Source organism: Caretta caretta, chromosome 27 (genome assembly GCF_965140235.1).
Source record: "Caretta caretta isolate rCarCar2 chromosome 27, rCarCar1.hap1, whole genome shotgun sequence".
NCBI classification, from domain to species: Eukaryota; Metazoa; Chordata; order Testudines; family Cheloniidae; genus Caretta; species Caretta caretta.
In genome coordinates this window covers 11,418,778-11,438,900 of record NC_134232.1, presented here as the reverse complement: position 1 = coordinate 11,438,900, position 20,123 = coordinate 11,418,778, and the positions used below count along the sequence as shown (strand labels likewise).

The following is a 20,123-nucleotide window of genomic DNA, read 5'->3' as shown; positions in this document are numbered from 1 at the left end:
GTGCGTGCAGTCTAATGAGATAATACAACCAAGGGGTCCTGTGTGCTTTCTATGGATGTCTGTGCACTCTCTCTTTCACATGACTGAAGCATTACTCAGGTCATGGCTGTGCTGAATTTTGCTCAGGGACTGTAAACTTCAGTGGCAACACAAGATGAATTTCTGTTGCCCTTTTTTTAACCTGAGAGTGAATTAAACTATATGCTAAGAGAAAACACACTAATCCAAGGGCCAAGGAAAATGAATAAGGAAACTTTTTCTAGCAGAGACTGACCATAGCTTGCCAGACTATCAATAGAATGTATTTTTATGTGCTTCATTGTGATAATCTTGGTGAAAGATTTGTTCAATTAATGCTCTTATTTCCTTCAGGCCACTGATGCTCGCAGAGCCTTCCCTTGCTGGGATGAACCTGCTATTAAGGCAACATTCGATATCTCATTGGTTGTCCCTAAAGACAGAGTAGCTTTGTCAAATATGGTAAGTGTTTAAAGTGCAAGTAACAAACTCAATTTTTTATAGCAACTGGCTATGTAGCGGTTTTATTTGCAAGTTAGTGATGTGTTTTGGTAATATCCATTAATAGGAAGATGGATTGTATTATTTGTCATTACTAAGCAATTATACTTGATTGAGGGAAGCTTTTTTTAAAGTAGATACCCATTGCTAGTAGACGCTAGTACAGAAATTAAATACGCTGCACAAGCCAGAGAGGGTTGTTTATTAAAACGAGTCCTAACACGTGGCATGACGTGCTGCTCAATTAAATGAATGAAAAAAATTAAACTTTTGCTGGTTTAGATAGCTACATAAGCATGCATGGCATTTTATAGACGAATAAGACCGGTCTCCGCCCTGGAAAGCTGATAATTAAAGTTCAGATGTAACAGGAGCAAGTGGTAGCAATTTCATCGCAGGTACAAAGCGGGTATCTTCGCATTCCCAATTTTAAATATGGTGTAAAGCTTCATGATAGTCATTTGCTACTAAGAAACCACTCTTCAGTGTCTCATCCTACAGGCTCCTATTGTTGGGATGACTGTTTACTAGTAAAGGCCATTTTCAGTTAAGACTCAGTTTCCTCTGCTCGGGCAGCTTGATGCTGCAATGTGTTAATGCAAGCCAGAAGTCTTGACCAGCACCATTTTGTTGCAGCCATCCATTCAGTGTTTGAACAAAAGAATCATGCCCTGAAAACTTCATATGGGAAACTGGCTCCATAGGCATGGGTCCTGTCACCAGTCCTGGAGAGCGGGAGTCCAGGAACTGATAGCAAAAGCTATCCAGCAGACCTTAGCTACTGCAGTCTGATATTACTTGTGGAGTAAACGATACAAAATAAGTATTTGTGTTTCGGGGGGCTATAAATCTAATGAGCATTTTAAAGTTGTAATCGCGTGTTGCTTTTCATGGAACTAATCTGATTCCTTTTCCTGTTTTGTTGGAAAGAATGTCACTGATCGGAAGCCATACCCTGATGATGAAAATCTGGTGGAAGTGAAGTTTGCCCGCACACCTGTGATGTCAACGTACCTAGTAGCATTTGTGGTGGGAGAATATGACTTTGTAGAGACCAGGTCATCTGATGGTGTGTTAATCCGTGTTTACACTCCTGTTGGCAAAGCAGAACAGGGAAAGTTCGCATTAGAGGTAAATGCGCTTGAAGTGATTTCTCCACTACTTGTATAGTCCCCAGTTGCGGGGAGCCTATGTTCTGGCTGGGTTCTATCAACAGCACAATTAATGTGAAACTTGTCATGCTGCTTTGGTTTTGGTTTGATTAGTGACATGGAGAAACAAGGCTTGATAGTAAACTGAAATTCATTACATACAAAGAAAACATGAAGTCATGACAAAAATCTAGATTCTGACCCAACTGAGATGATTTAGCGTTATCACCTTTTATATAAAGTCAGTGCAAGGTAGTAGAGATTTGCTGAAGCCTGGAAAAAATTGGGGTACTTCCAAATGTTGGTACTCTGGCATTCCTGGAAGTCCCACCTTTTAGAAGTGGGATTTCTGGGGAAGAGAGCCAGTATGTGCTGCTTTCTGGAGTACTTACAGCCATGTGGAAATGTCAGTTCTGGCCTATCATTGTGAGTTAGTTCAAAATGTTTACTAGGTTTTTCCTTTTATTTTTTTGTAGGTTGCTGCTAAAACTCTGCCTTTTTATAAGGGCTACTTCAATGTTCCTTATCCTCTTCCTAAAATTGATCTCATAGCTATTGCAGACTTTGCAGCTGGTAAAGTAACTCACTTTATTGCTGAACGGTATTGATTTTCTTTGAATTTTAAACATTTAGGAAGAGGTGTGTATCAATGTCAATAAACCTTTGTATTTATTTTATAAAGGTGCCATGGAGAACTGGGGCCTTGTTACTTATAGGTATGCTGTTAAAATACTGTCTTTCCCCCCTTTGCTCACTAATTTTGGAGGCAATCAAACTGGTTTTAGGGAGCTGTAATGATTGGGCTTCATCCCAAGTAAGGTTGAGTAACTTCCTCCAAACTCTAGCTTCAGTCTTGAGTAATTTAGGCTTTTACACCAGAATGCACTGGTGTTCACATCTCAAAAGGGCAAGAATGAACTTTTAAGACTACTGGCCAAGATAGCCTTAAAGATTTTAAAAGCATCTGACAGCAGCAGCTTCTGCAGAAAAGGAAAGTGTTTTCTTGACTACATTCCCCCACCCTCTCCCAAGTTTTTGTAGTTATTTACACAGCTTAGAAAACTGTTTTTGATTTTTGCATGTTCTAGCCGTAGTCGGTAAACTTCTGCAACCATAGGACAAACGTGGGTTGAGTAATTTTTAAAACTTTATCTTGCCTTCCATTTTCAGTTGCTTGATCAGATGAGCTAAATTTCATACCTTCTGCTTGATAGTCTCGTGTTTGTTTTGAGCTGTTGGAAGGCGCTCCCTTCAGCCTCTGCAACATGAGACTCTCATTAGCTCTAGATTAATTAGCACTGAAGTGATATTTCAGGATTTTTCTTCTTTTAAATTTACTCCATTAATTTGGCCTTACAAAATTGTCATGAAAAATTACTGGCTCATGCACAAAATCTACTTGCTTGCTCTACCGTGCTGATGAGAACTGATATTTTTTTCTCTGTGCAAAAATTATTTGCCCTGAGTGAGTAGAATTTTGAAAGCCTGCTTTAATGCTAGTGCTATGTTCTCCCCTTGCATTCAGATTGGCAGTTTTGCCTCTTACCTGTATGATAGATAGGAGGCTGGCATAATGTGCAGGCTATATTTTATCCAAGACATTTTTCCCCCTTAGAGTTGCAGGAGTCTAAAAGTCTCTTCTGATTGACCTACTGAGCCATGGTTGTGTTGCAGGTGTTTGTAGATTTCTTTAGAGTTTCCCTTATAGGATCACAAGTGAAATGAGTGTGTGTGTCTGTGTGTGGATATTCGTATGCATCTGAGATGGTAAATGTAACACGACTGATGATTGGGCACGTGGATGGGTGGAGACTCCCTCTGGGTTGAGTGTGGGAAAGAAGACTTGCTTTGCATACATTATGAAGTGTGAAAGCAAATTGCAGTCAAGGTGAGACTTCCCCCTGTTTTTTCTAGTCATGTAGCTGGACTATTTTTTGCAGAATAAAGTTTTTCTCCTGTCTGGGTTTCTTGCCCTTGATTTCATGCATACTTTGAGGAAGTGTTGCCCCAACTCATCCCAACAGCTCTGAAATTTAATGTAACTGCTTTTATGCGCAAACTGAAACAACTTCTGTTTTTCAGTTGTGCGGATCATGTTTGTAGGTTGCTTAGGTAATTCAGACTTTGAAATCTTATTTTTCCCAGGTGTGTGCTGCTCAATTAATTTATCTTTATTTCTTAAAAAACAGGGAGACTGCACTGCTGATTGATCCCAAAAATTCCTGCTCTTCGTCCCGCCAATGGGTTGCTTTGGTTGTGGGACACGAACTTGCTCATCAGTGGTTTGGAAACCTTGTCACCATGGTATCTAATATTTAAAGTATTTTTATTATTATTTGTATTACCATAGCACCTAGGAGCCCTAATCATGGAACAGTACCACATTGTGCTAGGCACTGTACAAATGCAGAACAAAAAGACTGTCCCCACCCCAAGACACTTGCAAGCTAATTAAGAAGAGATGTATCGTATGTTTAGATTTGACATGCTTCTCCTAGATTCTTCATGTGCCCCCTACAGTATCATGTAATAGACAGGTTGAGTAGATACTTTACAAAGCTGTCTTTTTAAAGTGGATTTTAAAATACTTACTTGACCAGATGCTCCTGAAGAACAGATGTATAAAGAGAAAAATGCTAATTAACCTGTTCTAGTTTGTGTGCATGAGTTAATGTTAAGAAGTTGACAGCGTCTGTTTGAATATAGTCAGAGAGTGGGAAGACAACAGCAAGTTTCCATGGAAATGAGTTAAGCCACCATATTAGATTACTTCTAAAGTGATAAATCATCATTTTCCTTTCTGGTAGGGATGATTCACTGTGTCATCAGCAACTTTTCATATTAAGCAGGCCTTCTCAGTTTGTGACACTGGGACTGTATTATTCTAATCCATTAGTTGAAAAGTTGCCTGGTAGTAGCTGACATAGATTATTTTGGGTCCATAGGGAACCAGTCTTCTGAATGATTGAAGCTGAAGCCATTTAGATGGGAATAAAAGTACGTGAGAGGCAGCAGGTTGAAAGGTGCTAATAAATGCCTCACTGTGCTTACAAACCTGAAAGCCATGTTTTACTGAAGTGTCTGCCGACAAATGGCCTCTGCCGATCCTGATTAGATCTTTGCGGCGTTGTTGTAGCCTGACGCTCTCTTTCCTCTGAAGCCCCATCAAAAAAACCCTGCTAATGGGTCCTTGAAAGCCAACCATGTTACATATTAGGAAGCTTATGCGTTGCCAAAAGCAGAGTATGTTTGGTAATTGAACTAGAAGCACTGCAGCAAAAAGAGCATGGCTTCTGGGGCCAGCAGTTTCCTAGCCGTATCTTTTAGGCTGCCAAAACAGAGGTCATGACTTGGGTGAAAGATAGATTTAGATGTCACTTCACAGGGAAAGCAGTAAGGAAGGGGTTTTCAGACTTTTCTATAGTGTGGCATACATCATAATAGAAAGTCTTGTGCACCACTTCTTTTCCCATTCACAATTGCACAGGCTACCTCCCTCAGTGACTCAAGTCCCATCCCTGTGACAGCAACAGCAAATAAGAGGAAAAGTAATACAGTAGAGACCCGTTTACGCAAGGTAGCGCCATGCCTTCCACTGCTCCCTGTTTAACACACGAGACTCGTTAACACGCAGTACAGGAACTTGCTAGGTAGCGCTACGGATTTGCTCACTAACTCACTGACATAGAAATCGACAGGAAGTGCGGAGGTGAAAACGTGTTGTACGTCTTTACTGATATTGCATGCACGCTTAGTCATTGTCACGCTAGAGATATACAATATATAGTAGTGTTATAGTAATATATATACTACATTAGAAAATTTTAACCATAGGCCTAATATAACGGCAGAGGGCAAGCATCAGCGTTCCTACACTGTAGAAGAAAAGCTAGCTGCAATAGATAGAGTAAATAGCGGAGAAACCCAGGCCAAAGTTTCAAAAGATACTGGGATTGCCGAATCTACTTTCTGAGGATGGCTAAAAACCAAATCTAAATTGAACGGCTTTGTACAAAATATCGATTCTGCCTCAGGGCTTAAGCGAAAATGTGTGCACTATTCAGTAAAACCCACAATAGACAAAGCCACACGCACGGGGTTTGCTCGGGAAAGGCTGAAAGGAATGCCGCTAAGTGGGCCAATGCTTCAAGCCCAAGCTACAAAATTTGGAAATTTAATGGGGGATGAATCATTCCAAGCCAGCAAGGGGTTTATAAGTCATTTTAAAAAGCATCATGGCAGTAGCACAGGTATCGATTTCTGGAGAAAGCCGATCAGCCGATGAATCGGCCGCGAACACATTTCCTGCCGAGTTAAAATCTCTTTTACAAAATGAAGACTACCACGAAGAACAACTTTATAATTGTGATGAAACAGCTTTATTTGCAAAACTGCTACCTGATAAGACTTTAGCCTTTAATTATGAGAGACAGAAAACAGCTGGATTAAAAAAGGATAGCGTGACTTTTCTTTTTTGTAGTAATAAGACGGGCAGCCATAAGCTTACCCCTCTTCTCGTTGGCCACTTCCATAAGTTTACTCGCTGCTTTAATCCCTCAATAGAGCCAAACTGCTAATAGTATACGCTAACAGCAAAAATGCTTGGATGACAAGACACATTTTCAGCAACTGGTTCCACAACCACTTTGTTCCAGCTGTTTGTAAGCATCTGCGGTCGAAGAAACTTGAAGCCAAAGCACTTTTGCTACTTGACAATTGTCCAGCCAATTCTCCAGCCGAATCACTGGTATCGAGCGATGGAAAAATTCGAGTGCTATACCTACCATTCAACACAACATCAAAAATTCAACTTTTAGACCAGAGCATTATTCAGAATTTTAAAAACAATTATTGACAGGAGCCTGATTTCGGTGATCGTGTCATGCGTGTCTTCAGGCATTTCCGAATTCCTGAAACAGTTAAACATGAAGGAAATTATTTATTTAGTTAAAAAAGCTTGGGATGGAGTAAAACAAAAGTCCATTGAAAACTGCTGGATGAAGGCTCTGGGTGATGCCTTTTCTGTCAAAGATGGCTCAGACTCGGAAAACTCCGGCAGTGGCACTGATTGAGAGCCAGACTTTGAAGGATTTTCAGAAGAAGACGTCCTACGAACACGCACACAGACAAAAGAAGATAAAGGTAAACTTCTCTTTCAAATTATAAAAGATTTTAGTTTGGATCCATTGCCGGAAATCATTACCGAGTGGCTGGAGATGGATGAAGATTGCCAGACTTCAGATTTTCTGTCCAAGGAAGAAATATTAATGGCATGCGAGGCTATGTCGGATTGCGAAAGTGATGGTGAGGATGTCGTTGAAAAGGTCAACATTTCGCCCACAGAAGCCTTTAGTGCTGTAGAAACTGTTGTAAGATTTATGGAGGGGCAAAATGTGGAAAATATCGAAATCATTCATCTGCGGCGAATGACAGACTTCATAAGAGAGAGAAAAAAAGTGAGCCAGAAAGTGCAGAAAATAACGGCGTTTTTTCTAAGTGAATCATAGACACTTTTTTAAGCATAGCCTTCTTAGCCCGCGGTCCGTTAACGTGCGATCATGACGGCTTGACTCCTGACACCCGCGCGTAAACGGGTCTGTACTGTATTAGGATAGTATATAATGTATTTTTAGCTTTTAATGCAGTTGGACAGCTAGAAATTAAGAGAGCTGGCATTGTGTGATCAACCAGTTCTTTGTGGATCACTAGCAAGTGCTTTTGGGACACCAGTGGCTCACAGACCATCAGTGGTCTAACCGCAGCTTGAGAACCACTACAGTAAGGCATTTAACAAAGCAATATTACTTGTCTTATAAGGGCTTGGCTGCTTTGATAAAGTTTTACATTTTCTTTCCCTTTTGAAGCTTTGTCCCATTCATAAAGTTTTTTCTTTTAATTTTCATATTTTCAAATTTTTTGTATTTGAAATAGGATTGTTTTGTGAAATGCAAGTCTTTCACTTTCCCATTTCAGGTAGCTTGTTGCACACAGGGAACAAAGATACTATCACTGCAGGAAGTGTCAGTTACATCATGGTTACAATGTGCCAATGTTGGATCTTACCTGATAGCACAGCCCTCAAATGCCAGCTCTTTAACACTGAGGATGTTAAACTAATTGGAATCAAAATAGTTCTGGGAAATAAATGGATGCCTGAGCAACAAGACTGTAGTTGTCTACCCCGGTCTTTAGTTTTCACTGGGGTAGGCTAGCAGCTTGTTGCACTTAGCATGTGACTGACAGCCACTTATACTTCATGAAATTAATACAGAAAAAACCTGACTTGTTGGGAGTTTGAAAGTAAAGTTGAATGTCTTTCATTTTTCACAGTTGCATTAATCCTTTGACACCAGTACTACATTTAAGTTCTGGAACTTTGTCTTGAAAACAGATTTAATCAGAACTATAATGAAAATTGGACAGTCTCCGCTCTAAAAATAAATAATGTTGGACTTATCTGTGTAGAATGTCAGTAAAATTATTTCTTATCATATTCCCTCTGTGATGTTTCATTCTTAACTGGGAAGTAGAATTGCTGTGTGGCTGAATTTCTGTTGAGTTGACTCTGCAGCACTTTTCTTCTCCTTAAATAGACATGGCAACTTAATCAAACATATCTGAATTTACCTAACACTGTTTTATAAGTAAGAGTACTATATCTGAAAGAAATAAGAGGATGGGAAAGTCTTTTCCTCTATTTTTTTTTTCCAGTTTCACATGTAGTCTGTTTCCTTATCTCAGTACAGTATCTCAGTACAGTAGACATTCTCTCTCTTAGCCAGGGATGGAGAAGGAACATGCATTTAAAATATAGTACATATAATTGTACACCTGCAAAAATTGTCAGTGACTGAGTCTTGGATAGGTATAATCCAGAAATTACTTTAACTTCCTTTTTCAAGAAAAAAATTACTAGATTTCAGGTTTTCAGTATCTGTTTACAACAGTATTCTTTCTCCCTCAGGTATCCAAACTCCTTTTCCATTACCTGTAAGGACATTAATACAAAAATTCCTGTGCCGCTGTGATTGATGGAGGCCTTTTCCAGGATTTGGCTACTTCGTTGAACTGTGGCCTTCCATGCCACAGACAGCTTCCCCAATCTGGTCTTCCCTTGTCAGCTTCCTGTAACTGTTCCCTCTGTGGCTCTGTGCTCAAATCCAGCCTTATATGCAGCTTGTACAGCAATTTCTTTTGTACCATCTGCAGGTTTGCCCTCTCCATTTTGAGTTCTTGGAAGCACATCTCACCTAGCAAATGGTTGCTAGATAGGCCATTCTGCGCTGGGTTCAGTTCAGTCCACAAGCTGTTCTAAGGCTAAAGGGGATACTTTTGTGTAACCAGTCTGCTGTGTGTTCTATTCCACTTCCTGAATTTGACTTCTCCATATTGTGGAATTCAGATACCAGCTCAGTAGACCTTTCTCTCTGATTTGCGGTTAACTGGGCCGTTAATAGGTTATAGTCTGTAATGCAGACTTTTTAGTTGAGTGAGTAGGAAGAGTTAAAATAAGTGAAACTAGAGAAATAAAGCATTTTATATTCAAATACTCTTTTCTTTCCAGGAATGGTGGACCCACCTCTGGCTGAATGAAGGCTTTGCCTCCTGGATTGAGTATCTCTGTGTAGACCACTGCTTCCCAGAATATGATATCTGGACTCAGTTTGTTTCTGCTGATTACACACGAGCTCAAGAGCTTGATGCCTTAGACAACAGTCATCCTATTGAAGTGAGCTGTAACTCCCTGCTACTGGCATTGTCTCTCTTTCAGTTCAACTAGGAATTCTTGGTAGAAATCTTCCACTGATAGCTAGAAAGGAGGGAAGTGTGCAGGCATTCACAATGCAAAGCAAAATCTCAAATTGCTTTTGCATCTAGTAGATTTTCTGTTAAAATAGGGAGGACTCTTCTAGTAAAAGTAGTACTTAAGGGAGATCTGAAAGCTCAAGCAATTGGTAATGGTTTAAAGACACTTTCATCTCTACTGACTTGAGCTGGCAAACTAGTGACCAAAACATGGTTTTTCCTCTGACAACAGTGAAATGAGTTGTTGGGTCTCAGTCCAGTTCCTAGTCAATACTTGCCCACATTAGAAGCATCCACCACTAATTGGTACCTTTGAGCCTCAGCAGTGAGGGAAGGGTAGACCAGAGGGCAGTAACTTCCCTGTAATCCTTAGAGGTGGTCACTCCGGTTCAGAATTTGAGGCCCATTAACAGGACAATGTGAGGAAACTCATGTTGCCGCTGCTTGTGCTGTACCTGTTCTGTGAACAAATAAGAATGTAAGTCGTCTGGGCTGTCAGTCTGGCACCTTAACCTAAAAATGCATAAAATGTCATTTAAAATTTTGAAAATTAGGCTGCTCATCTGCTTAGTATTTGTACAGGTGAGGTGGTAGCTGTTGGATCTATTCATATATATTTAGAATCTAGCCTCCATTATATAAATGTGACAGGGATTTAATATGTTCAGTCAAGCTTTCAGATAATCAAGGAAATACTTAATGTAATAGATATCAAGGGGCATGATCCTGCTTTGCATAACAGGGAATTTTGGATACTTGTAGATGTACTGCTATCACCCACAGACAGGTACAGTGCTGGTACTCTTAGAAGTTTACTTTTCTCATTGCCCCATCAGTAACCAGTTTTCATTATATTATTTTTTTACTTTGAGCTCAACCAAATTTAGTCAAGTCAAAGTGTGAGTGTTTGAGTGTAGATCATGGGCCACAAAGGACTGGGACAAGACCTTCAGACCTATTTATTAGGGGCTGGAACCTAAGCACAAGACTGTTGTTAGGGAAAAAGGGTTCCCCTCCCGTCAAGGAATTCTCTCCCCAAAAGCAGGGAGTGCAGGTTACACACAGTTCACATTCTTTCTATCCATAAACAAAGTAGAAAGGACAGATAAGCATAGAAAAAAGACAGCAGCGTAGCTTTACATGATTATAGGGTCGTTTTCTGGGGTTTTTTCCCTATCACTGTCAACCTATAAACGAATCCTAACACCGCCATCTCTGAACAAATCTAGTTGAAGAGGCATATTAGGCAGGCTTAGTAAGAGATTCAGACATGGAGATAGGCTACATGAACCTCCTCTGTAGCTGAACTATTAAATAAGAATATTGTTTTAGCATTGGCTATTGAGACTTTTTTGTTCTGTTCATTGGAACTGGAGTTGCAGATAAGATGTTCTTATTCTAACTACACATTGTACTGTAAACCCCAGGTCAGCGTGGGCCACCCATCTGAAGTAGACGAAATATTTGATGCTATTTCTTATAGCAAAGGAGCATCTGTAATCCGAATGTTACATGACTACATTGGAGATGAGGTAAAAATGCACAATGCTATTGTACACAATTTAATTCAGATTGTTAGTAAAAACTCTTGTTGAACAGTTAAAAACAGATGTATGTTTGTCATTTCTGGTTGCTGAACGTTTATATTCCTGAACACTAATTTTCCCACTCAGTTTTGGGGAGCCATAACTACAAGAGGAAATGTAAACACCCTGAATAAATTCAAGGGGGAAGTAAGCTATTCGGACAATATAGAAACATGATTGTTTAAAAGTTCTAAATGCATTTGAAGCTTGAATGCCACCTACCAATAATGCTACAAAGCCATTTTGGTGCCTAATGTCACAACCTAGGAGAGTGGCAGATAAGTAAAACCGGTGCTAGGGATCCTTGACTGGTGTGTGGAAGTAAGTGCACTACACTGGAAGGCAAGTAAGAACCTCCTTTCTGGTGCAATTACATGTTTAATTGTATGTTTCTAGGATTTTCGGAAAGGAATGCATTTGTACTTAACCAGGTTCCAGCAGAGGAATGCAGCTACAGGTAATCAGCAGTTATTCTTGTACTTTATCCAGGAAAGCTCAACTCTGGAGAATTAAATTGTCAGCGGTATCTTGGGTTTCTAAAATACCCAGTTTCCCTGCTGAGTTGACTGAGATGCAAGGAAGTCAATAGACTTGCACTTGAGGTCATGTAATGAGTCAGTAGCTCAGCCTGGATTAGAACCCAATATACTCTTGGCTTTCTCCCAATCCGTTTCTCTAACCTCCGGAGTACACAAGCACGATGATCAGAAAGAGCTGTTTTTACCTCAATAAAGCTGCCTGTGCAGTAGTCTAATTCAGAATTTTTGCCCTTGAGGCTTTTTTCTAATGAGTGGTTGGTTTTTCAGAGTAAGTTGATAATTGGCCATTAAGGCTTCTGCAAATTTCCATTTGCAGAACTGATCACATGTGGGATTAAACGGATCAAATGAGGTTGTGTCCAGCGTATCTTGGCACTTATTTCACATGGCGATTTACCGTGTATCAAAGTTAAAATTCTGAAGTGGAATAAGGGGCTCTCTGTCATTTAGGTATAAGTGATCCAGATGTTCAGTAATGCTCCTGGGCATAATATGTGAAAGTATGTAGAGAAGAGAGCAGTTGTTTTTAAAGCCTGGTACAGTTCTGAATGTTTCATTACTTACTCCAAATCTTTTGATAACAATGCATTACAAATGATACTCTTTGGAATCCTAATGAAGAGGCTGACGTTTTCCATGGGAGGTTTAAACTGCTGCTTATTCTAACTGCGTGATCTCTGTTATAGTGTAACTTTACAAAAATGGAGCATAAAACCGCGGAGGGAGGCATCTTTAGCTTCTGATTAGGTATATTTGTGACAATAAGAATAAATAAAATGACACAAATTAGACTCCTTGATGGTGCCAGTATAGTGGCCTTAATAGCTTTTTAATGTGTGTTTAGATTTACATTTTTGTGTGTGTGTTTGGGGTGGGGCGGGGGGGAGAATTTGGGAACCCTTAGACTGATGATTTTTCTTCTACAGAGGACCTTTGGGAGAGCCTGGAGAAAGCCAGTGGTAAACCTATAGCTGCTGTAATGAATACATGGACCAAACAAATGGGATTCCCACTCATTTATGTGGAAGCAGAGCAGGTAAATTGTGATGATAAAAACAGAACATCATTAGAGGTTTTGAAATTCCAGTTACACTAAATGTTCCTCTGCACTTCAGAACAAAACACTACCTTACTTAAGTGTCCTGGATCACTTTTTAAATAGTATCCAGTCATTTCAGAACTTTCTTCTGTTTGATCAGGAGGCAGTGCAGTGACTTGCTTTTGTTCAGTGACAAAATCTGCTCCTGAAGGGAGGGAGAATGCTGTTAGATTGAACATAAAAGTTGGGTGCTATCATACTGTTGCGGGAGGATTATTGTATATTCTTCATAATTTAAAATTAGACTGGACAAAGTATCTTAAGTAGAGGAGCTTCTATCCCTTTCCTTGGGGAATGCTATTCATAGTGGTATGGAGTTCATTCCCCTGATGCGTTCAGTTCATGTGCTTGGAGCTTAGACATTAAGTATCCTTTATGTTCTGAGTGTGCATCAAGTATACAGGAGAGAATACCTGGCATGACTCACTTCTCATTCCAGTTTAATTACAATGACTTTAGGAGATTGGCCCTATCAATCTTCCTTGTGTTAATGAATCAGCTGTGGATTAAGATGCATGGCCAGTCTTGCTAGTGGGCTACAATCCCTAGGATCCTCATAGTATATGACAAAGGTAGCTGCGATCCATTAGTAAGTCACTTTCTGAGTGAAATTCAAAGTAAATCCAGGGTGAATCCAGCAATCCTGTGGCTGAATGAATGATGTGAAGGGCCGTATTAGCTCAGGTTTCTCAGAGGAAACATATCATCCAGGTTTATAGACAGGGATGTAGACGCTTTACTGACATTACTCCAATTTACTTGAAATTGTCTGTGCCCTCTGGGATTAACAAGGAGAATTGGTTAATGCAGGTGCTAAAATTTGAGATTGGGAAAGAATTCCTGAAAGAGTTTAATGAAGTGCCATGATAGACTTCCTGGTTCTGAAATGTTACAGCCAGAAGACTGATCTGCCCTCAATTGTTCTGAAGTCTTTTATGGTCTCCGGTGGCAAATTTTCAGTTTGTTGTTTTTCTCGGTGTCGTTCAGAGAGAGACTGTCGCAGACACCTGCAGGAATGAGGAGCTGAGATATGTGGTGTTTGAAATTAAAATGTTGAAACACTGCATATAAATTGGTCTCTTGACCTCTAATTCTCTCTAGTTCATCATACCTAATAAACATTAAGAGTGTCATAGTGGGGCAGTAAAATTGGCAAATTATCCTCTGAGCAAGTGCATCATAAAAGTTAGATGCATCACACTGTTAGGAGAGGATTACTGTATATTCTTCGTAACTTAAAATTAGATTGGACCAAGTATCTTAAGTAGAGGGTCTTCTACCACTTTCCTTGGAAACTGTTCTCCAGTTTAATAATCTTGCTTACAGTAAGTGTCCCCCTTTTTAATGTCCTCCCCTTACTTTTAGTTCATACCATCCTATACAGTGTCTTTCCATCACTGATGTTACACATTTCAAATACTTGTTGGATGATTCTCACCTCCCTGTCAGTAGTAGTTGCTTAGCCACTTAGAAACATTAGCTTATAAAAAGTGACTATCTCCACTAATAATTTTTCCTTTTTCTCTTAAAATCTTCTGGTGCTGAGGCACTTATGACTTAATACAATATGCTAGGTCTCACTAGCACTTCATAGACCACGATCTTCTACTGTACTCTGATGTGATGAGCATAAGAATGGCCACTCTGGGTCAGGTCCATCTAGCCCAGTATTCTGTCTTCTGACAGTGGCCAGTGCCAGATGCTTCAGAGGGAATGAACAAAACAGGGCAAGTTCAAGTGATCCACTCCCATTGTCCAGTCCCATCTTCTAGCAGTTGGAGGTTTAAGGACACCCAGAGCGTGGATTGCATCGCTAACCATCTTGGCTAATAGCCATTGATGGAACTGTCCTCCAGTAAGTTGTCTAATTCTTTCTTTTTTGAACTCAGTTATACTTTTGGCCTTCACAGCATCCCTTGGCAATGAGTTCCATAGGTTGATTGTGCAGTGTGTGAAGTACTTCCTTTTGTTTTAAACCAGCTGCCTATTAATTTCATCAGGAGACGCCCCCAAGTTCTTGTGTTATGTGAAGGGGTAAATATCACTTCCCTATTCACTTTCTCCATACCATTCATGATTTTATAGATGCCTCTACTAACGTTGACCAAAGTTGTATTTGCCTTTCTTGGTGCCATGTTGCATTGCAAACATGTAGCCAGCTTGTTCTTCAACCATTGTGGACCATAACATCTTGAGGAACATTTACTATGGGTGCTTCTGTCACCTCCTCTGCTTTAATTCTGATTATTGGAGCTTTAACCTACAGTACTTTTCAAGCCCTATACTTTCAGGTTCAGAAGCACATTTAAATGGAAAAGGGTGGACTTTACTTTGGTTGGACACTGTTTCCTCCAGTGAGTAATTCTCCATTTTAAAGTGCTATGTATAGCCATTCCGTCACACTTTAAATCATCCCAGTCTTCTTTCTTCGTGCTTCCTACAAGCTTGAACCCAATTCTCCACTCTGAAGCAGAAGTGGCAAAGCAACTTTCAAAGAAAAATAAAGGATGAACGAATAACCGGTCTTGAGTCATCCCAGTGCTGAATGAGTATCCCTAAAAACTTGGCAAAGCTGGCTTGCATTAACTTGGGAAACGTGCTTCCTGACAAAGTTGCCTGACTCAGGCAGGCTTTGAGGACCAGCACTGTGTAGCTAATGTCCCCAAGCTCCAGTAGAGAAGTTCTCTCTCCAGTAGCTATGCTGATGGACCACTTCCTGCCTTAATTGAAGAGCCTTTGATTGCACTTCTGAGTGTATTTTTGTGAGCATTTAATCTCCAAGATTTGTGCTATATAATCAATTTGTCAACCCTTCAAACCATTGGAAGCCCCATTTCCCTTCAGACTGTGGCAAAGCTGTCTCTGCTTCTTCTCTTCATTAGTATTTTTTTATTACCTCTCTATTCTAGGAGTTCACCTGTAAAATATCATTGCATGTAAATGATACTTTTTCTTCCAAAGCCTTTGACCTTAGCCCAGCACTGCTGTAACATGCAATCTTCCGATGATATGAGTGCTCTTGTTCTTGTTAACTACAAGAAGCAGGAAATGACTTCCTGATTCTATCATTTTCAGATTAGTCCTTCCAGGCACCAAATACCTGTTTCACTTTTCTGACTTGGCAGTTATCACCACTGCTGTAGTTGGGATTCTCTTGCATCTGATTTTCCTAAAATGAACATTTTTTTCTTTGCCTATTTTTTTCCTTTTGTGTCTTGTTTTTACACTTGAATAGCTTTACAGAATCATACTATACCAGGGATGAAAATATATGGGCTTCTTCCTATCACCTGTTCGAATTTTTTTATCTATTGGTTTCTAGAATGTATTAGATAACAGTGCTTTTCTGCACTGAAGACACTTAACTGCCACGGTTACATTTTTTCAGCCTTGGAGTAGGTGAGCCGGTGAAGAACGACCCTATTGTACTTCCATTAGACTTTCAGCATTGGTATAGATTGAGGACGTGTTTGAATTTCAGCTGCTTTGATTCTAGTTCTCTGTGCCTGCAGTTATGGGACAGACTGGGGACTTCAGATGAGGAACTCATACCTTACTGACAACTGGAGGCCACTCTTGATAATGGAGCTGAAATCTCCATTCATCATTTTGGGGAATAATAATCAAATTAGGGGTGTTTCCAGTAGGGTTCTGCAGGGATTGGCACAAGGCTTACCACAGTTCAACATGTTCATCAATGCTCTGGAAGTAAATGTAAAATCACTGCTGATAAAATTTGCAGCTAACCCAAAGATTAGCGGAATGATAACATATGACAACAGGACAGTGATACTGAGGGATACTGGATGGCTTGGTAAGCTGAGCATGTTCCAATAAAAATGCATTTTAATATAGCCAAATGCAGAATTATACTTCTAGGAACAAGGAATGCAAGGCATACCTATGGAATGGGGGACTGCATCCTGGAAAGCAGTGATTTAGAGATCATAACGGACAAGCTATTCAGTATGATCTCCCAGTGTGATGGCTGTGGCAAAAAGAGCTAACGCAATTCTTGGATATATAAACAGGGAAGTAGTGAGTTAGGAGTAGGGAGGTGATTTTAGCTCTATACAACACTGGGAAGACCAATACAGGAATACTGCATGCAGTATTAACCTTTGGAACAAACTACCAAGGCTGAAGTAGCAGACTCTCAATCTCTTGGCGTCTTGATTTGTAGACTGGATGCCTTTTTAGAAGATATGCTTTAGCCACACACAAGTTATTGTGCTTAATATAGGGGTAGTTGGGTAAAATTTACTGGCCTGTACTATGCAGAAGGTCAGACTAGATGATCTAGAAGTCCCTTCTGGCCTTAAACTCTGTGGATCTTTAAATGTGCTGGGACTCTGTTCTGAATCGAGTGACTGAAACCCTAGTATCCGTTTCCAGTTGTGTTGCTTGCTAGTTTAAAAAAAAACAAACAAAACCCTCTGCCCCACGTGATTGAGCCGTGGGAGCAGGGGAATTGGAAAAAACATTTTCCGGTTATTCTGTGTTTTCATGAGAATGTTCTTCCATCATGGAAGTTTTTGAAATCGATACTACTTTAGCATTTATTTTCCATTTTTAGCAAGAAGAGGACAAAGTTCTGAAGTTAGTCCAGAAGAAGTTCTGTGCCAGTGGACCATATAGCGGTAAGATGAAGGCTAATAGCAGGAGTCGAGCCGTGCATCATATTGTATGCCACGTCAGCACTTCCGTGAAACTCAACTCTTGCACTGTCTGATTGCACAGGCAGGTGCCCTTTTAGGATTTAGATTTTTTTAAAATACTTGTTAAAACCCAAAGTTAAGCTAAGCCCTGGGTGCTCTTGCATTTTTAGAGTATGTCCTATGCTGCAAAGATAAACTCTGAGCCCAGGTGGATTGACTCGGCCTCACAGGGTGTGGGGTTAAAAATAACTGTAGACATTCGGGCTTGGGCTGAAGCCCAGGCTCTGAAACCTAGGGCAGGGAAGGGCTCAGAGTCCAAATGTTAACACTGCCGTGTTTAGCCCCAAGCCTGAGCTCCACAAGCCTGAGTCAGTTGACCCAGGCTCTAAGACTCTGCTCTGTGGGTTTTTCCTCAGCAGTGTAGACGTATCCTGAGTCTGCATGTCATTATCACATGTATCGGGGAGAGACTTTCACCTGTAAAATGTTTCTATATTAGCATATTAAGATGTTTAAACCTTTGTTCAATATCCAATCTAGGGCCTTGACTGCCATCTTAGTCCTGGTCTACACGGGGGGGGGGAATCGATCTAAGTTATGCAACTTCAACTACGTGAATAATGTAGCTGAAGTCGACGTACTTAGATCGACTTACCACCCCGTCGACTCCGCCTGTGCCTCTCGCAGAGCTGGATACAGAAGTCGATGGGAGAGCGCTCGGGGATCGATTTATCGCATCTAGACTAGACACGATAAATCAATCCTGGCTGGTTCGATCACTGCCTGCCGATCCAGCGGGTAGTGAAGACATACCCTCAAAGAGCTCATCTTGTGGGCCTCAGTAACTGAGTAAATTCTCCATGTATAAGAGCAAGCACAAGCTTGTCGTTTATAATTTAAGTAGATACAAATGCTGGTTAGCTACTGCATGTACAGAAATTAGAACGTTTTATTTCAGAAGTGATATATGGACTCCTGTTGTTAGATTCTAAAATCATCCTTTTCTCTCAGAGTCTTTGCCATTTTCCTGACTGTCAGAATAAGCTGACTTTAAACTGTAGTGTTGAATTGGCCACTGAAACCTGCTGGAACATTAGGCTGAACCTCTGTGTCGGGAAGTGTCTGCTACCTTCTTCCCTCAGGCTTCATTTTTTCTTTTCTCTTGTTTAGGGGAGGACTGCCCTCTGTGGATGGTCCCCATTAGTATTTGTACAAGTGATGACCCCAGCTGTGCCAAAATGCAAGTGCTGATGGACAAGCCAGAGCTGACTTTGGTTTTGAAAGATGTTAAACCAGGCCAGTGGGTGAAGGTGAGTTTGTTCAGAAGGGGACATACTCATGAGACTTAAATTCAACCTCATTGAGATGTTCCATTATGCTTCATTCAGGCCATTCATTTTCCTTTCCTACTCTTTTGTGTTGCAAGCCTGCTATGCTTCTGGTGGGTCTTGTTGGTGCCATTACCCTGCATTGGCTCTGCTCCATAGTGCTTGCTTAGGGGGGGTCCTTTCCCTTTGAGGATTTGCTTCCAAGAGCGTTCTAGACAATGTAAACTCAAACCATTTAGAAGTCCAAGCTTGGAAAAGCTGACCGATGCCATTAAACTGTGGCAGCTTTTGAATTGAACTATGGTGGCTTTTTGTGCATCCCCATAGCAACCACAGCTTAACTAAAGCCCATCCTGGCCAAAAATAGTCCTGTTTATCTTTCATGAGCGTGTAGAGTTTTTACTGGCTATTATCAGGCCAGTACAGATCTGCAAGTGAAAAATTCAGTGTTGAGGTCTTCTGTAGATAGTGATGCATGTATCAGAATCTAAATGTCAAAACTGAAAAACACTTGTTGGATAGCTGTCTTATGAACTACTTAGGTTAAGGAATAATCATTCTTAAGGTAGAGAAGTACTTTGAAAAGTGACTCCATGAAATAACTTTATGGGCCAGTCTCTCAGTGATTACATATCAAATGGGCGCTGTCCCATTCTTAACCTTCAGCAACTAAACACCTTAATCAGGAAATCCAAATTCCATATGGTAACACTGGCATCGATTATCCCATCTCTCCCCCACGGGGCCTGGTTTGTGGCTCTTGGCATGGATGCCTACTTCCACATCGACATTCATCCGGCCCACCAGAAATTTCTCCATTTCCAGCTAGGACACCACCACTACCCATTCCAAGTCCTCCCTTTCGTCATAGCAACGGGTCCGTGAGTCTTCGTGAAAGTCTTTGCCGTCATAGCAGCACAAATACGCTGCCTTGGCTTATCGGTGTACTCCTACCTGGGCAACTGGCTCCTTGTTGCACTATCCCAAGAACTCACCTCCACCATCCTCACCCTTCGCACTCTCCTCACATCTCTAGGTATTTGCATCAACAAAGACAAGTCAGTGCTCCTATCTACACAGATGATTCACTTTGTTGGGGCATGGCTCAGCCCCATTGTGGCATGAGCCTTCCTCCTGGTGGACCGCTACTCTGACAGCCATAATTGCAGACCTGCATTTCAAGCCGAACACCGCAGTCTGCTGTTCTTGTTCGTTCTCTCTCTCTGTCTCTCCTTGGACATACCTCCGTCACACCACACACACATCTGCACATGCGTTTCCTCCACCTGTGGCTCCTCTCCATCTACAGACCCAACAAGGACTATTTGGAGGCCAGAATTATTCTGCAAACAGTTTTGGCCTCCCTCATGTGGTGGACCGATCCTTCCAAGGACATGGTCAGGACCCCATTCATCCTTCCCACCCTGCAGGCCACCA

At 40.8% G+C, this 20,123-nt stretch overlaps 1 protein-coding gene across 1 annotated transcript in view; it reads left to right on the top strand.

Moving 5' to 3' along the window:
* NPEPPS (aminopeptidase puromycin sensitive) overlaps positions 1 to 20,123 on the top strand; it is a 63,094-nt gene that overhangs the window by 29,188 nt on the left and 13,783 nt on the right. Inside the window, exons 5-15 of the mRNA XM_048830088.2 lie at positions 373 to 480; positions 1,450 to 1,650; positions 2,147 to 2,243; positions 2,353 to 2,386; positions 3,860 to 3,974; positions 9,235 to 9,399; positions 10,904 to 11,008; positions 11,459 to 11,519; positions 12,528 to 12,637; positions 17,277 to 17,340; positions 18,529 to 18,668. Of these exons, the coding sequence (XP_048686045.1) occupies positions 373 to 480; positions 1,450 to 1,650; positions 2,147 to 2,243; positions 2,353 to 2,386; positions 3,860 to 3,974; positions 9,235 to 9,399; positions 10,904 to 11,008; positions 11,459 to 11,519; positions 12,528 to 12,637; positions 17,277 to 17,340; positions 18,529 to 18,668 (1,200 nt within the window). The remainder of the gene's footprint in view (positions 1 to 372; positions 481 to 1,449; positions 1,651 to 2,146; positions 2,244 to 2,352; positions 2,387 to 3,859; positions 3,975 to 9,234; positions 9,400 to 10,903; positions 11,009 to 11,458; positions 11,520 to 12,527; positions 12,638 to 17,276; positions 17,341 to 18,528; positions 18,669 to 20,123) is intronic.